Source organism: Athene noctua, chromosome 1 (assembly GCF_965140245.1).
Source record: "Athene noctua chromosome 1, bAthNoc1.hap1.1, whole genome shotgun sequence".
Classification (NCBI taxonomy): Eukaryota; Metazoa; Chordata; class Aves; order Strigiformes; family Strigidae; genus Athene; species Athene noctua.
This window is the reverse complement of record NC_134037.1, coordinates 192,620,602-192,640,438: the sequence shown is the minus strand read 5'-3', so window position 1 is coordinate 192,640,438 and position 19,837 is coordinate 192,620,602. Positions and strand designations below refer to the sequence as shown.

The 19,837-nt window shown below is 39.6% G+C and overlaps 1 protein-coding gene across 1 annotated transcript in view; it reads left to right on the top strand.

Annotated features, from left to right (window-relative positions):
• Positions 1–19,837, top strand: part of VWA3B (von Willebrand factor A domain containing 3B) — a 64,168-nt gene that overhangs the window by 5,111 nt on the left and 39,220 nt on the right. Inside the window, 6 exon segments of the mRNA XM_074930246.1 lie at positions 503–597; positions 2,970–3,220; positions 5,295–5,454; positions 8,547–8,716; positions 10,585–10,709; positions 17,566–17,682. Of these exon segments, the coding sequence (XP_074786347.1) occupies positions 503–597; positions 2,970–3,220; positions 5,295–5,454; positions 8,547–8,716; positions 10,585–10,709; positions 17,566–17,682 (918 nt within the window).

Here is a 19,837-nt window from a genome sequence, read left to right as displayed (position 1 = left end):
GTTCCAGACAGGGTGAGTTGATGAACCATGTCCAGGGTCCAGCCAGGGAGCACAGCCAGGAGCAACAGGAGATGGAGCCAGAGACAAGGCCACAACACAGATCTTAGAGCCACATCCAAGAGACAGAGCTGGAGATGTGGCTATGATATAGGGCTGGGAGATCTATCCAGGAGAGATGTCCACTAGCAGAACTTGAGACAGGTACACCTACAACACACCTAAAGCAAAGACTGGGTGCCCAGGCCCGAGTGCCCTGTGAGTGGAAACCCCAGGTGAGGCTGATCAGTGTCATCAAGGCCTGTTGGTGCCCTCAGGGCCCCATCATAGACATAGCCAGAAAAAATCGTAAAACAAAAACATAATTAGAATTTCTCTCAAGTTTCTTAACGTCAAGAGTTCAATACAGATGCATGTGTCTTATACATGGATGGTATGCTGAAAAATATCTGTTTGAAGTAATCCTTATGATTAGCAACTTGATCTTTTGTAACCTTCACTGTAGATTATGTGACCACCTTGGGGAAACTTGTGGCTTCTCGGTATGCAGATGGTCTGTTTCCTCAATACAAGAGAGCACAAGATGACAGCGTGTACAATGTAAGTGTGACTGACTTGTGCTAACTTCCCTGTGCACTTAGAAGTTATTATGACTGTAGCAGAATGATGTGACTAAAATGTCCTCCTATGGCATGAAATACTTACATTCTTTGTGAGAACTTTATCTTTTTATCTGTGTTTTGTTTTGTCAAACTGTTAATGATAACAATCAGTGGTAGATAAGCTAGATATCTCTTTTTTTCTTTGCAAAGTCTTATGCTTTTGCCTTGGTGCAGCATTGCAGTAAATCTTTACAGACAAGACTGCAGTTTCTAAGCAACATTTACCCTGTCTCGAAAGAGGAAACTCTTAAAAAGAAGATGCTCTGGCGAGTTAAAAAAAATAAAATCATAGTCAATAAAACAAATGGGGGTACTGAAATAAGAAGACATAATGCGTTGTCATTGCCAATGCAAAGCGCTGCTTTGCTTAGTGCCAGCGGGTCACAAAAGGCTCAGCCTACTCTATAGAGACAGCTAGCTGGATCTCTGCCCAGGCTCATGTTCTAAGGAATGTCTTAGCAACAGCTGCTGGCGGCCCCATTGTTAAGAGGATGGATTCTGATTGAAGAGATACGCATGTGAGCGAGGAGGGGAGAGAGTTAATTCATAAAGGATTTTACAAAAGCAAATGGCTCATCATTTTTTCTGATAATTAGAGTAATTTCTGAGGCACAAGGCTTTAAAATGGGGAAAGAACCTTTTCAGGGAGCCTTTTCCTCTCATTTTTTCCCATTAATTCCCTATGAAATATCTACGTAATGTCTTTTAATCTTAGGATATGTTGCAAGCAGTAGGAAAGACATTTCTAGTAGCACTAAGGTAGCAGTGCCACTGTACAATATCTGGTGAGATCTCATTTAGGATATTGTGTGCAATACTGTGTATAGTTACCACAGGTTGAGAAGAAGCTATTCAGACCAGGAAAGGTATTGGGAAGAGCTAGTAAGATGAACTGCAATGCAGTGCTGGTCTTATAAGAGGGCTTGGTTGGTGTTGTCATATGTAAGTAAGAAGACTGACAAAGGATAGCATTATAGCCCCGAATGCCTACAGAAAGGCAAATTACAGGGATAGGGAAAAGCTATAGTTTTCTGTGCTAAAAGGCATGCTAGTCCAAGAATAAATGGGTATGAGCTCCCATGAATAAATTTAGGCTAGACAGTCAGAAGTTTTCCAGCCCTCAGGGAAATGGGAAACTGGACTGGCCAACTACAAGTGAAGGGGTGGTGCAAGAAAACTGCTTTATTTTAAGATGGAGTTTGACCAGTGTAGTGCAATAAGCTTCTTTGTATGGGCCTGGCTGTCATAAGAGGAAACTGGATTTTCTAAGTGCTTCTTCCCAGGCCTACATTCCTTTGGCAGACAGCCTGAGACTCTATCTGGGAGGCACATTACAGGGCCCTAGCTGACATTAAAGAACAGAAAAAAATACAAATGAGAGGAAGAACTGTGCAGATTGATACACAAAATATCCTTTTCCTGAGAAATGTTATATTTTTAAAACATTTGTATCTCCAAGGTTTTGTACTTAGTCCCGGGAGGGTAGTTAGAGGTAGAAGGTAGCTGGTAAATTCTGACATGGGTCAGAGATATTGGGGGAATGTCTTTATACTGCAAACTGTGGTGATTTTTTAAACTCACAGACCATTTTGCATGATGCATGTGTATACATATATTCATAGGGAGGGTCTGCTGATTTTAATTTTAATACCGAATCTAAGCTTTTCTTATTTTACTGATATGGCATGGGAGTTTTCAGTTGTTGATTGCAGTTGTCTGAACCTAATTTGCCTAAGCACCTACCCACAAATAGTTAATCTGTACTTCTGGGCTTGGTTAATGAAATAATGGTACAAACAGGAAACATTTTACATTTTTCTTTCAAATGCTAAAGACAAGGTGGAGATTGAAGTGCCCCAGAAGCAAACCATAAGCTCCCTTGTATCGCTGTACAAAATTTTAAGAGCCAGTCAAAATTCTAGTCTAAGAGGGTACAAAGTTTCTGTGTCCTTGTTTGTTCACCCATCTGCTCTGCAGTCCTTTCTACATCTTAGCCTGTGTTCAGCTCATTCTAATTGCTCCAGTCTTGAGACAGACAGTCAGACAACCCACTGGCACTGTCCCATGCTCATATAAAAAGATTATGAAAAGCAATTAGAACAAAATGCAGTGTCTTTTCTTTATAGCTTAGATGCATTTGTCAAGTATTTGCTCTTGAAATAGTGGAAGAAAAATGGGTTGTTTTCACTCCTACCTTGGCTGGCATATCTGGCACTTGCAAACCAGCTATTGCAGCTGTGCTAAGCTTGGGGCTGCATTTGTATTATTTGTTTTGATGTTCAATTTCTTTCTCTCCTTATTTAAATAAAGCTGACAGCCAAAAAAGAACTTATTCTTCATTTTGTGGATTGTCTAATGAGAGCTATTGAGCTATATAAGCAGCGAATGGAATGGTTAACCAGTGAGAGCCGGCAGATATTTGGAGTGATTCAAGAACAGTGCATTGTAATTGTTTTGGATTTTGGCACGGCAGCTCCAACTGAATTTGATCTATGTCGGGATGCACTTTCTATGGTACTTGTGGAACAGGTGACCCAAGTTGCCAAATTCAACCTCATTCGGTAAGCAGAAAGAATCAATCATAGAATGGTTTGGGTTGGAAGGGACCTTTAAAGCTCATCTAGTCCAGTCTCCCAGCAATAAGCAGGGACATCCTCAGCTAGATCAGGTTGCTCAAAGCCCTGTCCAGACTGACCTTGAATGTTTCCAGGGATGGGGCATCCACAGCCTCTCTGGGAAACCTGTCCCAGTGTTTCACCACCCTCATTGTAAAAAATATCTTCCTTATATCTAGTCTGAATCTACCTTCTTTTAGTTTGAAAACATTACTCGTCCTATTACCACAGGCCCTACTGAAAAGTCTGTTCCCATCTTTCTTATAAGCCCCCTTTAAGTACTGAAAGGCTGCAATAAGGTCTCCCCAGAGCCTTCCCTTCTCCAGACTGAACAAAGAAGTCCATGTCTGCCCATTGCTGGAGAATAAAAAGGAGTCACATATCACATAGACATGTGTTTGGATAATATGCTTTCTGTAGTGAAAATTGTCCTGATTTGTGTCATGGTAATATCTATAGATTTTCCACCAAGTTTCACCCACAGTCATGCTGAGCTTGCTACTTCCATTTAACAGACCATTGTTACCCTGAAGAACTGAGAAAGACTAACAGAACCTAAATAGTGATATATGCCTTCTACAAATGTAGCACAGAAAAACAGAAAGATCAGGGGGTCTTTGCAATAGTGGGAATGATTTTCAGGCATCTAAGCAGTACAGATTGAAACAGTGAGGTCCCATCTGACTGCCTAGGCACTCTTGTATCTTTAGGCATTACAGGTTTCTGCCTGTAACTCCCCCAAGTGCCATAGACACAGGCGTAGTCATTTGTATTTCTATAGATTTCCATGGTCACAGAAATCAGTAGCAGAAGTAGGAAACAATACTATATTTCCATAACAAAAGACAACTGCTTGCTCCCTAACATGAGTAAAGGCATTTGAGTTTAGTTACAAATAGAAGAATAGAAGCAGCTAATTCAAATTTATTTATCTCTGCACAAATTCTCATATATGCATAAAGGTTTGAATGTGTAAGCTTGAGTTTGGACAGATGAGTGGAATTTTGTGACTGTGAAAAAAATGATGCACAAATTAAGTCATATAATTTTAAAATTGGTTCCACAATGATAAATTGCAACTACACTGTGATTCTTAAAGTTGCTTTACCACAGCTTTGTCCTACAGATTTGATTTTGGTGTCCTATCTTAATTCTCTAGCTTGTGATACAATTGAGATTTGAAAAGAAGAAGATAACTTCTGTAGCATTTGAGAAGCACATAAAACATTTTCTTTAAAAATGATCTGCAAAGCCAAGTCAAAATTGAGGCACAATAACTGTGTTCATCTATTTGTTTGTTTGCACAGGAGGGATACAAAAGACAATATAGCATATAAATTAAAATAATCTTGATATACATACTTGTCTTTTAGATTTGCAGGAAACTCTTCAAAATAATGCTTGGCAGAATGTTACAGATACTGGAACCAGTTGGGTTTTTATTTGCTTTCTGTTTTTTTATGTACAAATGCACAGGCATATATGCTCATATACTTTGTACTTCTGTACTGCCATTAAGACTAAGGCCTTTGATCAATTACAATATCAAAAAGCTTAGCATCACAAGTTTTATTTTGATGGGTAGATATAGATCAGCCCTACTACAAAAAAAGCATGGTGGTTAAAACGATCTGACACAAACGTCATGCAGCAAGTTGTGGAAAGAGACCTGTGGAAGCCAGCTTTTTTTTTTTTTTTTTTTTTTTTAATACAAATATTTTAAAAACCTGACTGTGTTTTTATGTTAAACGGAGATATGAATTAGGAACTGGTTTTAAGGTACTTCAGCTCTCTTGACCCTACTTTGGAAACAACTGTTTAAAAAAAAAATTCTTATAAAAATTACAATATTTTTCTAAGGGTTTTTTCTCGACATCTTTTATTGCAAGTCTAGATTTAGTATCTGTGGTTTACTGTAATTATTACTTAAAAATGGAATATAACAATAGCAGAGCTCCACTCTTTTGCTCTGACAGCATTATTCTCAGTATTTCTAATTTACAGTCGATCTAATTTTCAGGGCTGCTCAGAATCTTATGAAGTGGCAACAGAAATCTACTCCTGTGTCTGAGCATAGTGTAAAGTCTGCTGTTACGTGGCTCTGGAAGCTGGACCATATGACAGCTGCCAGCCATATCAACTCTGCTGAAGCCCTGCTGGAAGCCATGAGTGATGAGGCGGTAAGCTCATACATCTTTTCAGAAGTCTCAAGTAAATCCAAAAATATGCAGTGCCAGACTGGCTACTGTGATTTGCCCTGATGAATATTGCAAAGATAAATATTAATGACAGCATTTGGAAAGATTTTTTTTTCCCCCAAGGGTAGCTGCATACTATGTTTACTGATGGCCTGTTTATGTAAATGTACTGTATTTTAATGCAGAAACTTGTTTATTTTCTTTTCTAGAGAACATAGAATAAATAACATATTCACTCATTAATCTCCTTCATAAATTTTATTAACACTTTCAACTTGCAGTGTACAAAAAATTGTATGTAGATTTCAGTATTGTCTGTGTATGAATAACCAGAAAATAAAATCTGTCCAACAGTGAGATATCTATTATTTTTTTCTGGACATTGGTGGGCTAATGGGTAATCTGGGGGAGTCAGTTGTGGCAGGTGCTCAACATAAAACAAACTTCAATTACTCCTAAATAGTCATTCCTAACCAACAGTTCACTTGAGTGCAAGCTTCACTGTACTGCAGGCTGGGGGAGTTCTCATTCAGAGCTAGGAAAAAGCTGCATGCTCGCTGAACGGTTGTAAATTATTCATTCCTCAGAACTGGCTTCATCAACAGACGTTGCTCCAAAACAATAGCTCCTTTTTTCCCTAGACTTGGCTTTTCCTGTCATTCCTTTAGCTGAACTTTTCTTCCCATGTGTGGTGACTCCCTAGATTTTCTTTCCTCATGACCTGTCCAGTCCCAAGCTCAAGATCACTCTGCTGTAAGGTTGCAATCCTTTGAGCTCTACCTGCCACAGATGCATCCGCAGTGCTTAAATTGCAGTTCTGTACAGGTGCTGCTCTGCGAAGTGTGGGTCACCCATGCAAAACACACCACCCCACCAAGGTAAAGACTGGGAGGAACTGTTCATGTTGTCGTCCTTCCTGGTTTTTTATGAAGTTTGTTTGCTTGTTTAGATGGCTGCATAAATTATAATTTTCAAAATATGAAAGACTAAATGGAAAGGTTTTAACCCTTCCCTGCTAATCTGTAAGGAACATTTCCTTTGTGGCATGGTATTGCTGGGTTTGTAGTTAAGTAAATTATCTGTGGTTAGAAATTTTTATTTATTTTCTTGTGAGGACTTGGTTTTGCATCAGCAATGCCCAAGAAATGTCTGCATTTTAAAAGCTGCATAGGCAGGCAGTAAATAAATCCTTTGCAGAAAATTGATAACCTATTGAACATCAAGTTTATGAATTATTGGCAGTCTTAGGAGGACGGGGAGATGTGAATCTGAGGGAACACCCGGGAATGTGGTTGTACAATATGCATGCATTCCCCCAGGTCAGGAGCCTCTTCAGCAAAAGGAATAGAAACAAGGTGTTGTCCAAGGACTGGATCTCAACTGGGAGAACTGTGTGCATGCTTGGATAGCTTTTTAGCTGGATGAAACAGAAAGGGAACCTTGTAAAACTGAACTAAAGCACAAATAGGTGCAAGAGGTTTTTAATTTTGTCGCTCTGCACCTTTTTCTAAAGCTACTAAGTATTTTGTTAATCTTGCACTTTAATGAAACACATTTATTCTCCTCTTTAACCTTAACATTTGTCTAGCATTAACAGTGATGTCAGGACACCTGGCTGACCACAGACCTGCTTGCTCACAAGAAAGTGTGGTCTATAACCACGGGCCCTGCCTCCCACAATGGAGTGTCTTGCCCCCTCTACAAGACCCAAGGGAAGCCCAAGGTGGCAAGGTGCTGCTTTGTTAATTTGCCTGATCTAGCAAATTAACAAGGTGCTGCTTTGTTAATTTGCCTGGTCTAGCCTGAGATTGGATTGCTGCTTGGGAGCAGTGCTTTCTAGTGTTAGCCCAAGATTTCTTCCAGGATTAGCCCAAGTATTTGTGGCAAAAGATAGAGGAGGGAGAGAGCTTGAAATCCAGAAGTCCATGTCAGTTTGTATCAACACGCTTATGATGTGGGAGAGCACAGGGATCCTACAGCCTGGAAGCTTTGAGTCCAAACTTGACAAAAGATGTTCATGTGCCAGTCTGTTGAGTCAGGGAGCTGAAATAAAATCAGTATCGAAGGCAGTAGTGGAAATGCAGGAACACACTTACAGGTGATAGGGAATTTGCTTTACTACTGCATGAAATTATGTGGGTGCAGTGCCATCCCAGACTCAAATAGTTGTCTTCTCTTTTGTGGTGCATGTCCTGGGATTCCTAGTCATATTCAAGTGTATTTTCTCAGTTAAACAACTATTTATCAGATATTTATCAGTTGGTATGTAACACGTTATAAGACTGATATGTTCGACTTACTGTCTTGAACATCATTATGGGATATTATTGTTAGATTTATTTTTAATGATGGTGAAAATTCAAGAAGCATACTTACCATGAGGATTGTTAGCATGGATAAGTGCAGGTAGCATCAAATCCCTTATAACGTCATACTCAAGCAATGACTAAAGGACATTTCTTCAGCGTCTTTGTTTTCTTGCAATAACATTTTCAGAATGTAAGTGCGTGTGGTCATAATAAACCTGTCAAGCTCCCTCTGCCCTGGGAAGTATAAAAAATATGAATTATCTGTAAATACCATCAGTAGCACTCAAGGAATGATGCATCTTTCCTACCCTTAAAATACGTGCTGCCAGTAAAAGCATGTCTGGTGTAAAAGTTCCTACTGATTTTCAGCCCTGGCAAGGCACCAACATAGCATCTCTCTTCATAAAAGTAGAATGTGGCACAGAGCACAGAGCCTTATCCTTACTAATACAGTTGTCCTTCTTTACACCTCTCTTTGGTTTCAGTTAACTTCTGTGAAAAGGGGCTTGCATTGGGCAGAATCAGACCCAGGGGCTGTGGGCCAGTCTCTCTTCTCACTTCAGGAAATTTTGTGTGGACTTCGTTTGAATTACTGGCATAAAAAAGAGGGAGAACCAAAGATCTGAAAATATTATAGCCCAAGTAATGCATTGGTTCTACCAAATTTTCCTACTATTACTCAGCACGAGACAGTGCTTGAATAAGTACCAAGTGTCTGTGTAAAACAATGTCTTCCAATTCCCAATTTTTTTCTGCTTATAACAGGTTGAAGCTGTTTATTACTTTGCTGTGGGTGATGTTCCAGTGGACACAAAGCAGCTACTCCTTAAGAAGGTTTCTGATGGCCCCTGTCCAGTAAACACTGTATCTTTCAATGCTAGGGAAGATGAAACTATTATTTTTCTGAAAGACTTGAGTCGTTTGGCCTCTGGCAGGTATGGCAAATAAGAAGCATAGTAATTATTTCAGTACCTGTAAAGTGCTTTGCTGCTAGGAATGGTATCAGAAGGTATCTGAATATAATCCTTGATTAACTCACAGGGAAAATGAGGCAGAGTTCAGTAAGTGATCGGGGGGAAACTGGGGAAATAGTCTAATAAGACTAAAATGCAGGACCTACTTGAACAGACCAGCTTCTCCACATATGTGCTCACTGGCTTGCAGAAAAGCCATTCCTTTTTTATATCCTAAATTGTCTGTCATCTGCTCCTCTTCTGAAGTCTGAAAAATTGTTCAGGGGAAAGGGTCACAACATAGACTGAAACAAGTTTTTATTGTATTGCTTTGTACTCTGGTAATATCCACAGGCATCAGCAAAAGATCTAGAGTTTTGTGGGATCAAGTGCCATACAGACAGGTACTGAAAAGGTAATGCCTGTCCTAAATGGGCAGTTCCTGGAACAATAGAAAATTGATGTGGTGTTAACCATCAGGCCTGGCTGTGGTAACCATGCTCCCTAGCATCTATTTGGTGTGGTTGGTGGAAGGGGATATATTCCATATGGCTTGTTGGCTACTTTATCCTGGGAATCAGCCACATGGTGAGAATCAGCCTTCACTAGAGAGGGATGATTCTGATATCAAAATAAGGAAAACAAATGAACAAACACAATGCCCCACAATACCAAACTCATGCTGAACAGCATAAGGGCAGTAGGAGTCAGTAGGTGTTTGTCTGCTTAACAGAAGTCACCGTGCAGTTACAGAGCTGTGAAATGGCTGCTAGCTCTTTCTGTTTCACTGTTTGTGCAAGAGTGGGAAGACCTCCAGCAGTAGAAATCTCCCAAATGACAGCAGAGCAATTGGTAAGATGGCAGCTGCTTAGCTCTTTTATAGCCATCTGTGTTTAGAAGTAGCTTTTAAGAGGTGGAGTGTCTGCCAAAAAACAAGACTGTGGGAGAGTGTTATGTTTGCAATGGTCTGATGTGTGTCTAAAATTATTGTGGTCATCTGGAACTGTGGTACCTCTATTGATATCAGGTACATTGCCGGTCACCACCCTTCATTTTCTTTTGGCAGTGTTTTTACCTCTTTTATAAAGGGAAAGTGAATGTTTCTTGTATGGTAGATAAAGAGGCAAGAAGGGTTGTGGCAGGGAGATGAGAGGAAAAATTTTGTTTTATATGACTCCTGCGATCTTTTTACATGAGTCTGGCTTTGGTGCAGAGACTTATTGGGCCAATTAACGTCTTGTAGGTGGGTATTTGCCCAATAACTGTCTATAAGTTTGTTAGCTTTCCCACAGGAATGGCCAAGTTCATGGGCTTTTCATGGCTTAAGCCTGTTTCTAGTGCAGTTCTGTTTTAGAAATGCATCTTTTTCCTGCCCTGAGAGCTTTTCTGTTTTGACAAGGAGGTTAAATGAAGTCTGCTTGACTTCCTGATTTGTATGTTGATAATGAAGTAAGTGTTCCTGTTGGGCTTTCAACTGGGAGGATAATCTGATAAAAAGGTGTTAGTGTCATCTTGGACATCTCAAATGACATGCTGGCTCAGCATGTTAAAAGCATTAATTAAAAATAGATTTCCAGGAGATTGAAGAGGAAGGTGCCTCAGAGTAATTGATAGGAAAATGAAAAGATGTTTTTCATGAGAGGATTATGAATGTACATAAATGTATTATAAAAGGTTTGATAATATTTATAGTGTTGTTGTCATTGAAGGTTTAGATGTCTTGAATGGATAGGCAAATAATTCTGAAGTTGTACACCACTATGATCTTGCACGTGTGACATAAATCTCATTAAAATTAGGAAAGTATTTATGTAGTTTATGTACTGGTGAAAACTTATTTTGTATTACAGATTCCATGCTTTTGCTCAGAAGAATGACTACAAAGATGCTACTGGACCTGCACTAAAATGTGAAGAGGATGGAAGAGGTCTAATTGCCCCAGATTCCAGAAGAGTGAAAGGGCGAGTGCCACTAGGTAGACAATATAAACCCCAAGATGATACTGATTTTCTCAGTGAGGTTTCAGAATAGAAATGTAATATAGGAACTTACTAAATGTAAAATCAAAAGAAGGCTTTTGTAGGCATGGGTGGGGTGAGGACAGGACTAGCCAAATGGAAATTCTATGGGTGGGAAGGAAGGGGCAAGGAAAAGAGAGAAGTGAAGAGAGTAGAGGATGTGCATGTGAGAATGAAAGAGAAGTGAAAAAAGGGAGAAGAAGAACATTTATTTAGGGAGATGAAGAATAGTCCTGGTGTGCTTATGCCAGTGACCTTATGGAAATGTGTAGAGAAATGGCAGAAAGGAAGAGGAATAGTGTAGAATATCTGATACAATAGCCACATCAATACAGGCCAAGTTTATATGTAATATAAGGGGATTACATCCACATGAAGTTGATTTGTGTCTTTCAAGATCTGAATTTGTCATAAAGATGGGCAACAAGTGTGGTAAAATAACCATAGAGAAGAAGGTACAAAGAGGGGGGAAAGAATTAGTGGGAAAAAAAAAAAACCCACAGGAGGAAAAAACAGAAATAAACAGTTTCACTGGGGAGTGGAGCTGGGCAGAAAACTCTCAGTTTATTATTGGTCACAGTGCTCCTTCCTCTGGGTAAGTCAGCCTTACTGTTGTTAAGTGGGACTGAACTGTGGCTTAAGCCAGGTTGGGAGGAGACCAGCTTGTGGTGTGAAGTGAGATTGTATATGTCAATTCTGATGTCTTTATCATCAGGACATTAAATTTAAAAATGCTTTCTTTTAAATATCAGGAGGCATAAGACCTCTTTATTCTAATGGCTCACATCTCCATTATACTGGTGGGCATTAGTGCTGCCCCAGAGGTAGGATGGTGTTACCATTTTCTTACTTCTAGGGAATGTATGGCATAAGGTGGATTTAGTGAGTCACCTTAGGTCATTTGTCAGTCTTGGAGTAACTGACCCATATTTCCTGCGTTGTAGTCTAGTTCCTTGTGTACTAACTTATCCTTCACAAGGACCAGGTTTATAACAGTACAAGAGAACCATAATGTGGGGCCAGAAATAAAAGAGTGAGGTGTCACCTTGGTTTTTTTGCTTCATGAAAGGATACTCAAGCCTCACCCACATAGGGTTTAGGAACCAACAGCAGAATAGGCTTCAAAACTCTTATCTCTCATTTCATACTAATTTGGAGCAGTGTAATGGTTGCCTTCAGTCTGCTACCAGTGCTTCCTTGCTGGACCCCATTTGGGGGCATATGTGGGGGGAGCTGGCTTCCTCTTCCCCTGGGCAGTCAGCCTGTTTCAATAGTTGGGCCTAGAGCTCCTGTATGACTGAAATTACTTCCTCACCACTGTTTCTAAAGCTGAAAGCTGAATAGCTCTAATCGCTCAAAAGGACAGTAATCCCCTTGAAGTGCATTGTCTGTTGTGTCTTATTGCTATTATAGAGCAGAATTTACACATTAAAAAGGAACACAATTAGCTTTCTGCATTTGCTGGGTATTATAAGCACAGTTGTGACATCACTGGCAGCCAATCGGAGCATTTCAGTTGTATGCAGAATATAAAGTCCTTTCAGAAAAGAAAACACATTGGAGACATTATTCTGGTCTGTGTCTGATGTCTCTTGTTTCAGAGACTCCTTCAAGGGTGTAGTAGGCAGTAATAATAAAAGTGTCGATTACTCACTAATGGGCTCTGAAACTGGTTCTTGGATGTGTGGCATAAACTATACAAGGAAATAAATAGAGAATGAACCAGAGATTTAATCTTCCAAATGTGGTGTTTCTTGAAAATAAGGGGAGGCACAGGAATATTTTGATTATGTTTCTTTTTGCACCACAAACACAGCAGCTGGAAACTGAAACTCATCATTATGTTTTATGGACTGGAAAAGCTGTTTTAAGTACATCTGATAGTTTTCTTGAGTATCCACTGTATAACAGCATTTTGCAAATACAGGATATCTTTATTCTTTTTCATCTGCTTAACCAAAACAAGTCGGAAGTGAACTATTTAAAACTTTAGATAAGAGCTCCATTCTCCCCTGTTTTGCATCTTGAGCAGTCATTTAGAAAGCAAGCGTGAGAAACTGCCAAATTTTAATTTTTTTTTACACTCATTTTGAGTGGGTGCTCAAGATCAAGACAGGTGTAAGCCAGTAAAGAATTAAGGTCCTTATGTTGGCAGACTCAGATTTACTTAAGACAGAGAAATGCTTTACATAAAGCCTAATTTCACCAATGTGTTGATAACCTCCTCATCCAGCACTGATTTTCCTGTTACTGCTTCTGCCTACATTCTCTGTGTAGTGTCTTCATCTGCAAAAAGCTGCAGAATTAAGCAAACCTGTTATGTAGCTAAAATTATAAGTGGAAAGGAGGTGAAATTTAAGTTGGAACTTGAAGACCTAGAGGGCAAGAAATGGTGGAAACTGTGGAGAAGAAGGTTCATGTTGAAAAGGGGCACAGTTGTGTCATCTACTTGGAGTGACAAGGAGATAAGTGCTAAACAGGGCTTGAAAAGCAATGGCGTTTTGGACTAGATCCTGAAATGAATAGTGGGACCTCATTGACTGAAATAGAAACAACAGTAAGTCTCTGTGCAGTGTTTTTCTGTGTGGGGGAATAGACGAGCTGGTATGTGTAAAGAAAAAGCAAATGGACTGAAATCAGAATTTGGCTGATATGACAAATCCAAAGAGGGATGTGTCTGACCTCCTTGTGAACAGCATAAGGCTGTATTTTTAGGAGTGCTTGATTTTCTACATTTACCTGATGGTCACAGGGAAAATTTCATGTTGCTGTGTGTAAAATGGGAAGTATAAGAGCACCAGCCTCCTGTATGACATTGAAGTCAATGAACTCTGCACTGTTCATGTACACAGACATGGGAGAGACCAAACCCTCCCTTTGGAAAGCCAGGATAATGACTTACGAGTAGCTATTTTGCCTACAGGCTGTAGCAAAGATTGTTGCCTCTTTTTTTTCCTTGCAAGTGCTTTGTCTAGTCTTAGCAGCTTAACCTTGGCCTGGCAGATCTCTTTCCTGATGTGTAGAGAGTGATGCAGGTAGTCCTCTGCGATACCACATGAGATACAAAGTTCATTTGCTTTGTCCATTTGCCCAGTGGGAAAGAGGCAAGATCGGGGCTGCGGTGAGTTAAGGTGCTGCTTGACCTGGCAGGTACACAGGTTAAGCTGCGTACTCCCCTCCTGTGCTCCTTTGTACCTCCATTCCTCCCCCTCCTAAGTGAGGATTTTAAAAAAATAAATGCTTGAGGTAATATTGCTATGTTCTGCTGCCACGTAGAGGCTGAGAAAGGGACCGGCAGTGAAAAAACAAAATTGCCCATCTTGCCTTGCTGGTAAATGAAGTTTTAAATCGATCTTACTCCATTATATTTGGATTTTCTTGCTTACAGGGTCTAAGTCAGATAATCAGAGAAGTAAGAAATGCTTCTGTTTTCCATAAGCTGCTTTTGCATTGGTATCTGCTTGATGTTTCAGAAATATTGTATATTTTGTAGGCTTGCTTTTTTTTTTTTTTTTTTTTTTTATGGACTTTTTTCTCAGCGGGTTTTGTATCTTGAGTATGAAATCAAATGGTACAGTGACTTGTCAGACTGGATGAGTTTGTCTGCTGGGAGGTAGGTGTGGAAAAGCTGCTTCTTTTAAGATTGTCTGACAGTTTAAAATAACTGGGAAATGGAAATGAGGGCAGTTATGAGTTTCTGTGTACATGTGCAACTGTGTGTGTGTTTTCATTCAGACCTACCATCCTGCTTCTCAATTAGCTGTTGTCAGCAAAATGCTTCTGCTCCTTGCTGCAGGCTCTCCCCACAACCTTCCTCATCGTCGTCCTCTTTTTCAGCGCCTTCCTCCTCCAGATCAGAAATGCCGTTTAACCAAGGGCAGGGCATGTCTGAAATGTTACTCAGCGTGAGGTGCTCTGCAGGGCTGTGGTGGCCGTGGCAAGAAATAAAACAAGCTAGGGGCAGGCAGCAGGGCTTAAAGCTGATTCCCTCATGCGTCTCTTGTGGCCGCCCTCTTGCTGTTGATGTGTGGCCCTTTTTGAATCAGAACCGGGGGGTCCCCAGGGATATCTGGGATAAAACTGCCAGCCAAGGTGGTGGTGGTGGTGGTGGTGTGCTTCACAGCATAGGGGACAGAGGGGATCTTTCCTAGGATGCAGGTGCCTGAAGGTGGGCAAGAGCCAGTGGGCCTGGAGCAGTTGGGGATTGCATCCCCCAGGGGGGTGACTTTCAGCTGCTTTTTGGTTGGTGCCTCCCAAAAATGGTGAGGTGTGAGGAAAGCAAATTTAAAGAGAGGTTAGTTTTTTTCTTGGTCATTTTTCAGTGATGCTCTTTGCCAGGCCACAGGTTGAGAACCACACCTGGAAGATACTATGCATTGTCTGTGTATGTATATTTTGAATTTGGGGGGGGCTCAGTTTTGGAAGGCACAGCTTCTCCTTCCCAGTCCTCCTTAGCTGGAGAGGAAAAGAGGCCGAGGTGGAGGTGGATGTGTACCTTCCATGTAGAGTGAGAAAGCTGCTACGGTTGTCGCTGCTTGCAACCTGCTCTTCTAGTTGAATCCAGGAAAAACTGTTGCCAGATTGTCGTGGTTTAACCCCAGCTGGCAACTAAGTCCCGCCCAGCCACCTGCTTCCTCTCCCTGGTGGAATGGGGAGGACAATCGGAAGGTGAAAGTTAGAAAAATCATGGGTTGAGATAAAGACAGTTTAATAAGTAAAGCAAGAGTTGCACACTCAAGCAAAGCAAAACAAGGAATTCATTCACTGCTTCCCAGACAGGCAGGTGCTCAGCCATCTCCAGGAAGGCAGGGCTCCATCATGTGTAACGGTGACTTGGGCGTACAAAACACGATAACTCTGAACGTCCTCCACTTCCAGTTTGCTGTTTGCAGTTTTATAAGCAACAGGACCTTCACAATGTGCAGTTGTTGATGCTTGCATTTGTCCTGTATAATGTGTCATCAAGCATACTTGCTCTGAAAGTGCATGCAGTTTTACTTCGGTGTGCTGCACCATAAATAAGGCAAAAAATACCTTCTTGTGTAATACCAATTCAATACACACATTTTACTGGGCACGGTAACAATAAACCTGTTAATTTTATGAGTCCATAGCATCAATTTAAGGGGAAACATTTTAAATATTTTCAAGCGTAATGTTAAAAATGTTCATAAAATTAAATCTGGATCCCACTATTATCTGGGGATAGCTTATGGAGGATATCCAGATTTACATGGAGGCAGCTCCACTGGAATTGCATTCTTAACAGTCTTAAATTTAGAAATATGTGGTATGAATGCATGTGTTTTGTGGTTTTGACAGTGACAGGTGTATTCAATGACTGACTATTCATCGGAAAACCTCTAGCTCACTACTTGCTGGAATTTTGCCAATGCTCAAATTTTGTGTTTTGCATTTGTGGGGAGAGGTTGTTTATAAAATAAAAGTTGACTTCTTTCTGAAGTATTTGAACAGAATACTTTTCTTAAACTTAAAATGTTAATGACAAAAGACTGAATTTTGTTTTGTTGGGGGGTTTTGTTGTTGTTGTTGTTGTTGTTGTTTGTTATGGAATGATTTCCTTTACTAAAGCTTTTTGAGATTTAGGAAATGTTGATCTTTGTCCTAACGGCTGAAACATGTTTTTGAAATGCAGGAAGGTCCCAGGAGATGGCAGTGTACAATAACACATTTCAAAATATTTCTCGGAAACTCAAAGCATTTCACAATTAAAACCGAGTTGTTATTTTGTAAAACATTCATATTATTCTTTCAGGGAATTATCAAAGAACAAAATGATCAGTTTGATTTGTTTACTGATAGCCTACTTCAGTAGACATTGTGTGTCTTCTATACAGTGAACCCCCGCTGTATATTAACTGAACCACTAGATGATAAAATATAGTTTGCCTTGTTCAGCATTTTTATGTGCAAGTCAGTAATAGATTGTAATCTGAAATGGGTTGTATCTGCATTTGTGGTTAGGATAACTCATAATTCAGTTTCTTTTACAATTTTACTGTAATACTGCACACTGTTTTTCTTTATTATCTTATATTGAAGTTTTAAACTCTGAGACCTAATTTAATGTATTTTTTAGTAGTGTTCATACTGCTTAGGTATACATGGTGCCTCAATTTTAGTAACTGTATTCTACTAAATAAATGTGTATTTAATCTTTTTAAAAATCAAGGCAAACATACCTTTTGAGATTAAGAAAACCTTGTATCAGCTCCATCTTTGGATTTTTCCAATTATTTGAGAATATAGCCTGATAGTAAAACTTTTTTTTTTTTTTTTAAGCATTTATTTATGTCTGTTGAGGATTGTTAGGATGAAAATAAACTTATCTTAGCAATCACATACTTTTCAGGAAAAGAAGGTTTCATTTTAAATAAAAGTATTTATGTACTTCAGGGAATTGAAAGAGTCAAAAATATCTTCTCTTTAAAGTTTCAAAGTTGGGTCTAATATTTGGAGACAGCTTTGCAATGAAGTCTATGTGAATTTCTTTGTGGAGTTTCCTTATTATCTGAGAGTGTTAAAAAGGATTTGCTTCCATTGTGGGAACAATCTTTGGCTGACTCTGGAGGTTATTTTCACCAGGCTAAGCACTTCTCATGTGCTGGTGCCAGCTTTGAGCCCTTTTTTCAAGCCTGTCAAAAACTAGCACTTGTCACTGCAAAGGGACCTCAAGAAAATGAGGTTATATGGCAACATCTGGATGAAACCAATGACTTTGCGGTAATTGAGGAGTTATAAAAAGCAGAAATTGTCTCAAAATGTCAAGTTCTATTCATGATTTCTTTGCAGTAGCTGGTGTCCGTGAAGATGTCTTTTTGATCTGGAAAGAGTTGGAGGAAGCCAGACATACAGTGAGACAAGTTCAGAAAATTTTATCAGAATCTGACCAGCCTGCTTCTCAAGATGGTATCATTTATGTTTCTTTCAAGAGATTTACTGTTATTTTCATGATCAGTAATTTATTTGTGAACAGTTTTAATTACATGTCAATTTGGGGGTAGTTTTCTCAGAAATGTCTATATACAGGTGGCACCTATACTTGGTATCTAAACTTAGGGTTGCTTACAACTTTCCATTACAAATCTCTGTTTACTACTGCTTAAACTTGCTGAATTTTAACAGCTCAGGCTTAAACACACCATTTTTAGTTCCCCATTGACTAGGTTTAGAAATGGTCTAGATTTCAAGATATCACTATTTTGTGGTCTCTCCCTCTCTTCCTGGGCCAGTAAATATTTAATTTTATTCTACACAGTGCTGAAGAATTACCTCATCTCTCTCCCATCATGGTCTTGTTGGGCTAGCCTCCAACCTGGTAACTAGTTTGTTCCCCTAAAACAGAGGAAGTGTGGGTCTGAATTCTCTTAATTAAAGGTAGAGGATGGAAACTGATTCTGGATGAATACTCTGACAACTCTTGTGTTAAGAAACATGGAGGAACACTCACATTTGTTCATTGAACTACTAGTTCCCACCATTATACTTGGCCTAGAATATGATCCATTTGTTGTTCTGTGCATATTAATTGGATTGAGCCCTACTGGAGGCAGAAGCATAGGTGGTTTCTGAATCTCTGGAAGGCTTAAACGGGGGATGGTGAGAAGCTACTCAGCCCTGCTAAGATGGAGGTGCTCTGAGCATGCTCTGAGAATGATCCCCCTGACAAGACTTAAATGCTGAAAACTTAGAAATCTGTAGAGTCTAGGCAGCTTCAGTGTTGGACTGCAACTGAGGGAGCAGATTTTCAGGATCATATTGCCTATATTCTGCATTAGTCCCTGTTTTCAAAATACATGGTGTCTAGTGGTATTTTTTGCATAACTTGATATAAGATTCAGATTGAATTAGCACAAGTAATCGGTGATCTTGTGCAGCTCTTGTATTGTTTTTGCAGTGCAATTGCTTTTGCTTTGGCTAGATGGAGGCTAGGGCCAGTTGCCCTTTTCTGGATCACCTGCTGAGGAATGCTTTGTATGGTCAGTTGGTCAGTCACTTGAACTACCAGTGATGTGTTGAGATGTGTGATGGTGAAGATTTGGAGCTGGGAACTTTCTCTGCGTGTCTTTGAACATCTGTCGATAACATAAATCTTCAGGATTTAAGCTTGAGCTTTTTTCTTTTGTGAAGGCATAATACAGTTCTTTATACTGATAATAGTATCTTCTGAATTAGCAGGACTTCCCATATGAAGTTAAATAGCTATACCATAATGCATATGAACAAGAAGACCACAATAAAGCTGCAAGGGCAGCCCTAATTTCAGTGTTTATTTATGTGTTCCTGACTATGCAGCTTTAATGTTCTTTTAGTATTTGCCTTCATACATAATCACTTCATAAATAAATTAAAAGAAATGAAATTACAGTGTGATTTATTTTGTCAGTTCTTCAGCATTATTTGTCTGTTGCCCATCAATCAAAATAACTGCAGTCTTTCTGTTTGCCTGCATTTCTTCCTGGTTTTGCCTTCCTTATCTGTTTAAAATGCTCTGCTACAAATTGTAGCTTGTTCTGAAGATTGCAATGTTCTGGAGGAAAAGAAACAGAGAAAAAGAGGTAATTTTTCTGCTGACTCTCCAGATAATGCACTAGTTACCTGGACTGAGACATGACTTTCTACATAAAACATGTGGAAGAAAGAAAACAACAGTTTTCTTTTTAAAATTATGTGAGTACGTTTGTGACACTTGCCATGCTGGTTGTTCTAAAGACCACAAGCAATCAGAAAGCAAATGTTTCCAGATGAGCAGGCTATGACCCTGCTCCTGCCTTGATGCTGGTGGATCTCTGTGTATGTTAAGGCAGTAGATGTCTCCATAGGTTTGTTTACAGGCTCAGGATCTCAATGCTGCTGTCACTGTAGTTGCATCTAAATAGAGTAGACATTTATACCACTTAAGGCCACCAAAATTAAAGTGTGACAAAAACAATTCACCCTGCTATAAGATCCACTGCTGGTCATTTGGCTTAGGTGTGGTAATGAGTGAGTATAGAGCTCTGTATCCTGTTATCAGTATCCAAAGATGTTCAGTGCTCAACCTTAAGATGTTCCTCAGAAAATT